Source organism: Borostomias antarcticus (genome assembly GCF_949987555.1).
Source record: "Borostomias antarcticus genome assembly, chromosome: 14".
In the NCBI taxonomy this organism is placed as follows: Eukaryota; Metazoa; Chordata; class Actinopteri; order Stomiiformes; family Stomiidae; genus Borostomias; species Borostomias antarcticus.
In genome coordinates, this window is record NC_140247.1 from 8,577,235 (window position 1) to 8,587,234 (window position 10,000).

Below are 10,000 nucleotides of genomic sequence, written 5' to 3' on the forward strand. Positions count from 1 at the left end.
ACACACACACACACACACACACACACACACACACACACACCCTAACAGGAAATTAGTATAAACCACAGAAAGTAAGAAGTGTATTTTGGACGGGGGAACGGTCGCACTTGGAAGAGTATCTGATGGTCTGTCAAGGGCAAGTGGGCAGCCCACTCCTCTCCCTCCTCATCCCTCTGCCCCTCCTCTCCCTCCTCATCCCTCTCCTCCTCTCCCTCCTTATCCCTCTCCTCCTCTCCCTCCTCCTCTCCCTCCTCCTCTCCCTCCTCATCCCTCTCCTCCTCCTCATCCCTCTCCTCCTCACACCTCATGGCATTTCCCCATACTGGGTATTTACTGTCAGTGAGTAAAGTTAGCTGGCAGTTATAAGATGGATTAATGTGTTATAACAGCAGTTATAAGATGGATTAATGTGTTATAACGGCAGTTATAAGATGGATTAATGTGTTATAACGGCAGTTATAAGATGGATTAATGTGTTATAACAGCAGTTATAAGATGGATTAATGTGTTATAACGGCAGTTATAAGATGGATTTATGTGTAACGCTGTCTGTTTCTCTCTCTCTCTCTCTCTCTCTCTCTCTCTCTCTCTCTCTCTCTCTCCCTCTCTCCCTCTCTCTCTCTCTCTCTCTCTCTCTCTCTCCCTCCCTCTCTCTCTCTCTCTCTCTCCAGCAGCAGCCTAACTACTGGAGCTTTAAGGTCAGTGCTGTAAGTGATGTGTTTCTGTCTGACTTCACATTCCTCTCAACCTTCCCATCCCCTACTTCATTTACTTGTGCGTCTTTTCCTTTTCCAGTCAGTGTCTGTAAATGTGTGTGTGTGCGTGCGTGTGTGTCTGTGTGTGTGTGTGTGTCTGTGTGTGTGTCTGTGTGCGTGTGTGTGTGTCTTTGTTACACCTCTTGCTCCTTTGGTACCATTGTCTCCCTGGTTACTGACTCCATGTGACTCATGGCCCAGTTGTCATCTCTGGAGTCTTAAGAGGGCGGCGACAGCTTAAATTGTTCAAGCTCCATTTAATCATCAGGAAACGATCTTCCCAGGATTATCACAGCCTCAGTCAGCCGGAACTAATGATGAGCACCCATGTGACCTCGTTGACGTATTTGTTTTACTGAGACGTTGAGAAGACATGGCGCCCTGGTAGCTCAACGGGCTGGGCCGCTTACCATGTAAAGGCTAGTCGCAGCGGGGTGGGTTCGAATCTGGACCACGCCCTTTGTTGCATGTCTTCCTCTCTCTCTCTCTCTCTCTCTCCCACCTTTCCTGTATGTCACCTACACTGTCCTATCATAATAAAGCAGAAATACCTTAAAAAATATCTAAAGAAGACATGGCAGGCTTGTTGTTGAGGCATCGCTGAAATGTTGCTTTGACATTGTGGGCACGTTTTGGGCTACCGGCGGATGGATCTGTATGGGTTTATATGAGAGGATGGATCTGAATGGGTTTATATGAGAGGATGGATCTGAATGGGTTTATATGAGAGGATGGATCTGAATGGGTTTATATGAGAGGATGGATCTGAATGGGTTTATATGAGAGGATGGATCTGTATGTGTTTATACGAGAGGATATATCTGTTATATAAGAGGATGTTCAGCATGTGTGTGGCAGCAGGCTCAGGCTAGAGGAAGCGTCTATAAAGGCTATAAAGAGAGGCAGTCTTACATGGCCGGAGCGCAGCCGTTGAGTTTAGGAGTTTGTGAGCTGTCAGGCTTGCTTTACAGTGTGTGAATGAGCTCCAGGGAGCGCAGGGTCTATACATCACAGGGCATTGTCCAGAGGCGTCCTCAACGCGGAGCTACCAGACAGGCTTTCAGCAGGGAGGGACGTGTGAGATGGAAGAGCCCAGAGCTGACCCCTGCTTTAGTCTCCCGGTGAAACTTCTCAGGAAAGCATCTAGACAAGCCCAAGATGCCGGGGAATTTTGAATGTTTGAGTCCCCTGACCCGCGTCCATCTCTCTGTCGTATGATTTGTTTGCAACATCAAAACACGACTACTTGAAACACCTCAGCTGAACGACGGTCACGCGGCTCCAGACCAGACGCCTTCCTCGCTCGGCTGCAGTTGAAATTAAAGGCTCATTAAATTGAAGTGGTTCTCGTCGCTGAGAAAATATTTGTTTGGGTGCCTTGATCAGGTGCCTGTTGATTAGGCTACACACACACCCCTTCCTCCAGGGCGCTCTCTGAGTAAACAACGTCCTGCTTGCTGAACCAGGATGTAGCTTTTTTATCAGGCAGAGACACAGGAACAAGCTAGAGGGGAAATCTGCTGCGTGTTCCCGGCCTGCTCTCATGGGCGTGGAGGGCTAGTAGCGGCCATGTCAGCCGTGACCCTGCCCCCTGGAACAACGCCATTTTCCTCTCTCCCCCCGCGGAGCAAACCGATCACATCAGCCAACGATCCACAGTCGTTTGGCAGAGCAGGTCCAGATGCGCTGATGACTCCTAGTGTGATGAGATGTCCTGTCCTCTAAACGCGTGAAACAACAAGCAAAAACTGAAGGACTCACATTGGAATTGAGGATTCTGTCAGATTACTGTCTGCTAACAGAGGCTCAGCTGACTGAGCAGCGTGGAGGAGGAACACGGCTGATTGGTTGTTGGAGGAGGAGGAACATGGCTGATTGGTTGTTGAAGAAGGAGGAACACGGCTGATTGGTTGTTGGAGGAGGAGGAACACGGCTGATTGGTTGTTGAAGAAGGAGGAACACGGCTGATTGGTTGTTGGAGGAGGAGGAACACGGCTGATTGGTTGTTGGAGGAGGAGGAACACGGCTGATTGGTTGTTGGAGGAAGAGGAGGAACACGGCTGATTGGTTGTTGGAGGAGGAGGAACACGGCTGATTGGTTGTTGGAGGAGGAACACGGCTGATTGGTTGTTGGAGGAGGAGGAACACGGCTGATTGGTTGTTGGAGGAGGAACACGGCTGATTGGTTGAGCATCAGCAAACGGTCCTCAGCTCATAGATGGGCACACGTTATCTACACTCCGGAATCAACCTGGCTCTGTGTGTGTGTGTGTGTGTGTGTGTGTGTGAGTGAGTGTGTGTGTGTGTGTGTGTGTGTGAGTGAGTGTGAGTGTGTGTGTGTGTGTGTGTGTGTGTGTGTGTGTGTGTGTGTGTGTGTGTGTGTGAGTGAGTGTGAGTGTGTGTGTGTGTGTGTATGTGTGTGCGTGTATATGCGTGTGTGTGTGTGTGTATATGTGTGTGTGTGTGTGTATCCCTGTGCGTGTGTGTGGTGTGGTCACTGCTCAGTGCAGCTGCTCAGTGTGGTCATCGCTCAGATAAATGACCCCATTAAAGAGCAGGGAGGAGCCGATCCGTCAGCCCCATCAGCGTTGCGTGTGTGTGTGTGTGTGTGTGTGTGTGTGTGTGTGTGCACGTACATGCACATCGTGTGTTTGTGACCCACAGAGAGCCCCCGTGGGTTGCACACAGCATGCTGTGAGGTCTCTGTCCGTCTCTCGCCGAGCTCCACCTCCCCTAACCACCAGATTAATGGTTGTCTGAGCGCCGGAGCGCCGGAGCCTGATTCCGGCCGAGCCTGAGAGAATGAAGCGCGGACGGATGATTCCTCGGGGGAGGAAGTGTCTCGCTCCCCTCAGCCAGAGGAGGACGAGTGCCACTCAGGCTCCGCGATGACGACGTGTCTGGCTCTGCCGTCCTAACGATCGTCAGCGAGCATTCTGGGAGCTCGTTACTCCGGGCTCCGAGCCGGAAGGGGGGGGGGGGGGCGGTCCGCCGAACATAGCGGTTCCCCCGGCAGCGCGGACGACAGCCGGCAGACAGGCGAAGTCTGGGACGAGGCCAGTGGAACGGGTCCTTAGTGGCAGCTGTGGATACGCACGGGCTGAATGTTTAGTTCCACAAACACTCGATTCGGGGTTGGCGGCGGCCCCGAGCGGCGCCCGAGAGGAACATGACAGTGCGCCGTGACAGGGATGCACACAAGCCACCTGTCAACACAATACAACACAATACAATACAATACAACTATGCAGGTACCCTTTATGTGGTCGTGTTCTCCGCGCAGTAACCATGTAGAGACTCTCTGCCCATCTGTAGTCATCTGCAGCTTGGCCAACAAAATGGCGTCCGTTAGTGTTGTCGTCTAGCCTCTTCATCTCAGGGTAAGGGCTAGTTGCCGTAAATGCCCGTTTAGGGTTAAGGTTAGGGTTGGATTAAGGTTATGGTCTGGTTTAGGGTTAAGGTTAGGGTTGGATTAAGGTTATGGTCTGGTTTAGGGTTAAGGTTAGGGTTGGATTAAGGTTATGGTCTGGTTTAGGGTTAAGGTTAGGGTTGGTTTAAGGTTATGGTCTGGTTTAGGGTTAAGGTTAGGGTTGGATTAAGGTTATGGTCTGGTTTAGGGTTAAGGTTAGGGTTGGATTAAGGTTATGGTCTGGTTTAGGGTTAAGGTTAGGGTTGGATTAAGGTTATGGTCTGGTTTAGGGTTAAGGTTAGGGTTGGATTAAGGTTATGGTCTGGTTTAGGGTTAAGGTTAGGGTTGGATTAAGGTTATGGTCTGGTTTAGGGTTAAGGTTAGGGTTGGATTAAGTTTATGGTCTGGTTTAGGGTTAAGGTTAGGGTTGGATTAAGGTTATGGTCTGGTTTAGGGTTAAGGTTAGGGTCTTGTTGGGTGTGACCGCTCTCATGAGCATCGAGTTGGTTTGGAAATGCCGGGTGAATCTTTGTTGTTGTGTTTGTTGTGTCCTTTTATTTGTTGTTTGTTGTCTCTTTGGCTCCCTCCCTCTCCGCCCCCCCCTCCCTCCTCCCCACTACCTCTGTGTGTCCCTGTCCCCCCAGAGCCGGAGTCCGCGTCACTCCCAGTCCACGCAGTCCGGTCTGGCTGACCAGGCCGCCAAGCTGTCCTTCGCCTCGGCCGAGTCCCTGGAGACCATGTCTGAGGCCGACATCCCGCTGGGCTTCAACCGCATGAACCGCTTCCGCCAGAGCCTCCCGCTGTCCCGCTCCGCCAGCCAGAACAAGCTGCGCTCCCCGGGTCAGAACGCCCCGCCATTACCCAGCATGCATCACCACACCACCCCTAGATAGGAGAGCACATACCCCACACTACCCATAGATAGTAGAGCACCTACCCCATACTACCCCTAGATAGGAGAGCACCTACCCCATACTACCCCTAGATAGGAGAGCACCTACCCCATACTACCCCTAGATAGGAGAGCACCTACCCCATACTACACCTAGAGAGTAGAGCACCTACCCCATACTACCCCTAGATAGTAGAGCACCTACCCCATACTACCCCTACAGGTGATACAGCACTATTATTCAAGGTCAAGGTATCTTTATCTTAATACCCTGCACTATACTATGTAGACTACTATACTATCTTAAACTATACCAGCAGTGCCATAGTATCATTAACTATTTGACGAAAACTAAATGTTTCCAAGAAGTCAGCAGATCCTCTGTATTCTTGGGAAAACGACCTGTTTGGAAGTGAGCGCTGCAGCGTGTTTCTGTGTTGGAGTGACGAGGGTCCCTCCAGGGCCACAGCCAGATCTGAGGGTCCCTCCAGGGCCACAGCCAGATCTGAGGGTCCCTCCAGGGCCACAGCCAGATCTGAGGGTCTCTCCAGGGCCACAGCCAGATCCGAGGGCCCCTCCAGGGCCACAGCCAGATCCGAGGGCCCCTCCAGGGACACAGCCAGATCCGAGGGCCCCTCCAGGGCCACAGCCAGATCCGAGGGTCCCTCCAGGGCCACAGCCAGATCTGAGGGCCCCTCCAGGGCCACAGCCAGATCTGAGGGTCCCTCCAGGGCCACAGCCAGATCCGAGGGTCCCTCCAGGGACACAGCCAGATCTGAGGGTCCCTCCAGGGCCACAGCCAGATCTGAGGGCCCCTCCAGGGACACAGCCAGATCTGAGGGCCCCTCCAGGGACACAGCCAGATCTGAGCACTCTCACGTTTTCAATCTCTAGCACTTTTTCTTAAATGTAAAGTGCAATACAAATAAAATGTATTATTATGTATTATTACTACTGCTACCGGGTGCAAATACTCATTCAGCACACACACACACACACGCACGCACGCACGCACACACACACACACACACACACACACACACACACACACACACACACACACACACACACACATCCTGTGGTGTATTTCTGTAACTCTGTAATACATTTTAAATCCCATGTAAACAAAGTGATTCAACAGCTTTCTTTGGCAAAGTACACCCGTTTTAAAGTCAACAGGATGTGGAAAAGGTTGTTTATGCTTTTATTTCAAGTAGTAAAGTTTACTGGTCTTTTTCCTGGTCTATTGAGAAACTCTCAGCTAATTCAGATCTCTGCTGCGAGATGTTTAACCAAACCAGGAAGAGAGAGCTTATTACTCCTGTTTTAACTGCACTGAACTGGCTCAACCTGTATCTTCTAGAATTGATCCTTCTACTTGGATATAAAGTTCTTAATGGTTTAGATTCCCTTCTGCTCCGCGTCTCTTCTCACACTCATGTCCTCCACAGCAGGTCTGTAAAACGTCCCAAAAGTCCCCTAAGATCAAATCAGGGAAGTTGCCTTCATCCACGATGCACCCAAACTGTGGAAACCAAAAAGTATTAGAGAAGTTGGCTCAGTGGACATGTTTAAACAGGAACAGAAAACATACCTTTTTAATCTGGCTTATAATTAACAAAACTCTTTTTATTATTACTTTTATATCTATTTTATCAATTCTTTGTAATTATTTTTCTTCATATAAATTTTGTAATTATTGTTATATTATTATTATTATTATTATTATTATTATTAAACAGCAGAGCACAGTGTTGATGTCAGCGTGGGAGGGGGGCAGGGTCAGTATACTGTTTCATTCCACCTGGTATCCATTACAACCATCAGCTCCATGTCTGTTGTGGTTTGTGGTGTCAGAGAACAGGTTCAGCGAGTTAACTGCAAGTGCTGTGGATTGAGTGAAGACGTATTAGTGCGCTTTTAGACACTGGACCACTTGTTCAGACAGGTTTAGGGTGCAGACTAGTGTACTGGCCTGTTGCCCTGTTTGCCTAGGAGGTTATTAACGCTGTGGACAGGTCTTGTGTGCAGCGAGCTCAGCCTCATAAACAGTAGACCGTGGAGCTGTGCCAGGCACGCATGCAGGGACAACCAGCCCCGCTGTAAAACCAGAGAGCATGATGGGAGGAGTTTGGGCAGAGCCATAACCTCGGCGGTGTGTTAGTACGACTGTAATCTAGCGTATCTCTTCATCTCTCTCTCTCTCCAATGTCTCGAGTGGTTTTTATTCTGTCTTCCTCTCATCCTCTGTGCCCTCAAGTCTGACTTCAGTGCCCCCCTGCTGCCCCCCCCCCCCTGCTGCCCCCCCTGTTGCCCCCCCCCCCCCCCCCTCCCCCTACAGGTGTGCTGTTCCTGCAGTTCGGTGACGAGACGCGGCGGGTGCACATCACCCACGAGCTGAGCAGTCTGGACACGCTGCACGCCCTCATCGTGCACATGTTCCCCCAGAAGCTGACGGCCGGCATGCTCAAGTCCCCCAACACGGCGGTGCTGATCAAGGACGAGGCGCGCAACGTCTTCTACGAGCTGGACGACGTGCGCGACATCCAGGACCGCAGCGTCATCAAGATCTACCGCAAGGAGCCCATCTACGCCTCCTACCCTGCCGCCCACCTGGCCAACGGGGACCTGAGGGTGAGGGGGGGGGGGGCGAGGGGGGTCAAAAGTATCAGTCAAAAATATCGTTTTTCAACCATATCGGTATTCAACCGATATTTTTGCTGGAAAATGTTTTCGTCTTCAAAGGAGTCATACTGTATGTTGTCTGCCTGGATACCAAAGAACAAGGTTCTGCGAAAGAACCGTGAACATGTTCTAACATCCTTCTTCATGTCGGCTCTGATCAAGGAACTCTGACGAAGCATTTTTTGCTTTTCACCATCTGTATTATTCACACAACATTGAGTATGAATCAGCCAATATTTGTGCAAATAATTGCAGAGAGAGAGATAGAGAGAGAGAATGTGTGTGTGTGTGTGTGTGTGTGTGTGTGTGTGTGTGTGTGTGTGTGTGTGTGTGTGTGTGTGTGGGAGAGAGAGAGATAGAGATAGAGAATGTGTGTGTGTGTGTGTGTGTGTGTGTGTGTGTGTGTGTGTGTGTGTGTGTGGGAGAGAGAGAGATAGAGAGCGAGAGATTGCGTGTGTGTGTGTGTGTGTGTGTGTACACTATACACCCAGGTGCTTTTGTGAAAGCCAAACATCCCCGAAAATTATATGAAAAATGAAATCATAGGGCTCTGATTTCACAGATACCGGCCAAAACATCCAGGTTAGCTGAACCACACACACACACTCCTTCTGTATCACTGGGGTGCAGAATCAAACTAACTCCTTCACATGAATTGGTTCTGTGCTTGCAATTTCCAGCTGGCGCCGTCTCAAGTGGGCTTGCGCTCGTAGATGCGCTGTGATGGCGCCGATGGCCGCCGTGCCGAGCCGTGTAGTCTAGAGTGTGATGTCTGATCAGGGGCGGGGATCCTGGAGAGGTCAGGGGGGACATGTCCCCCCCAATATTTTAGATCATTAAAATTGTCCCACCCAATATTTAGATTGGGTTAGTGGTCCAAATGACCATACAGCCGCGTAGGAAGATGTCCCCCCAAAAAAATACTCTTGCAAAATGTCAATGTCAATGTAAATGTAAATGTCCCCCCCAAAGTTGGATAGAGATCCCCGCCACTGTGTCTGATGATGTCCTGGTCTCGTACTAACCCCACCCCCCTCTGGTTGTGCCCCCAGAGGGAGATGGTCTACTCGTCCCGTGACTCCTCCCCCACGCGGCGCCTCCACACCCTGCCCTCCTCCTCCGCCTCGCCCCCGTCGGGCTCGCCGTCCCGCTCGCGCCTCTCCTACAGCGGGGGCCGGCCCCCCTCCTTCGCCGGGCCGGGGCACCCCCAGCACTCCCAGCACCCCCAGCCCCCGCACCCCCACCACTCCCCCAACGCCGGCCTCTCCCCCTCCCCCAGCGCTATCCTGGAGCGCCGCGACGTCAAGCCCGACGAGGACGGGTCCGGGAAGCTGATGCTACTGAAGAGCGACGGCCTCTACGCTGACCCCTACAGCCTGGTCCACGAGGGCCGCCTCAGCATCGCCTCCACGCAGTCGCTGGCCGCCATCGCCGACCCCTTCGCCTTCCCGGTGTCCGGGGGGCTCTACCGGCGCGGCTCGGTGCGCTCGCTCAGTACCTACTCCGCCGCTGGCCTGCAGGGGGAGCTGGAGGACACGCTGTACAAGCCGGGCGGGCAGCTTTACTCCGACGCCTACTCCTCGGCCACGCTGGGCATGGCGTTCCGCATGGCGCCCTCCTCGCCGCAGAAGGGCCCCGAGCTCAGGGAGGGCAGGGACACGTACTCCGGCTCCCCCAGCAGGGCCTCCCCGGTCAGGCAGACCTTCCGCAAGGACTCCTCCTCCTCCGTGTTCACCGAGAGCCCCAGGTCCCGGCCCGGCTCCGGGTCCGAGCCCCTGTGTCTGCCGGCCGGGTCGGGGGGGGACGGGGGCAGGGCCGCGCCCGGGTTCAGCTCCCCGGTACCGGGCCAGGAGTCCGACTCCAGGTCAGTAGATGAGAGATGTCTTTCTGACGGTCTGTAGCGCTGCAAAGCTCCATGGGAATTAATGGCAATCAACTGTAATAAACTGGAAAAAAGAGTTTATTCCTGTTAATTCCATACATTTCGAGTTTATTCCCGTTAACTACCATTAATTCAAAATTTGGTTTATATTCCTGGAATGTTGCAACCTGTTCTGTGTTCTGCCCTTGTTTACTGGCTCACAATATGGCAAATGTGCTCCGCTGTTGTTGTGGTGCGGCGTGTTAATCCTGTCCTAGGAACCTGTTTACTGGCTCACAATATGGCAGATGTCCTACCCTGTTGTGGTCCGGTGTGTGAATCCTGTCCTAGGAACCGTATGGAGCGTTTGGACCGCATGGAGGCCATGGAGAAGCAGA

The 10,000-nt window shown here is 52.1% G+C and overlaps 1 protein-coding gene across 1 annotated transcript in view; it reads left to right on the forward strand.

Moving 5' to 3' along the window:
* Window positions 1-10,000, forward strand: part of srcin1a (SRC kinase signaling inhibitor 1a) — a gene marked incomplete at both ends in the record, with an annotated part of 34,550 nt that overhangs the window by 6,125 nt on the left and 18,425 nt on the right. Inside the window, 5 exons of the mRNA XM_084448410.1 lie at window positions 672-698; window positions 4,809-5,004; window positions 7,398-7,690; window positions 8,794-9,605; window positions 9,954-10,000. The exon at window positions 9,954-10,000 is cut by the window's right edge and continues 61 nt beyond it. Of these exons, the coding sequence (XP_084304536.1) occupies window positions 672-698; window positions 4,809-5,004; window positions 7,398-7,690; window positions 8,794-9,605; window positions 9,954-10,000 (1,375 nt within the window). The remainder of the gene's footprint in view (window positions 1-671; window positions 699-4,808; window positions 5,005-7,397; window positions 7,691-8,793; window positions 9,606-9,953) is intronic.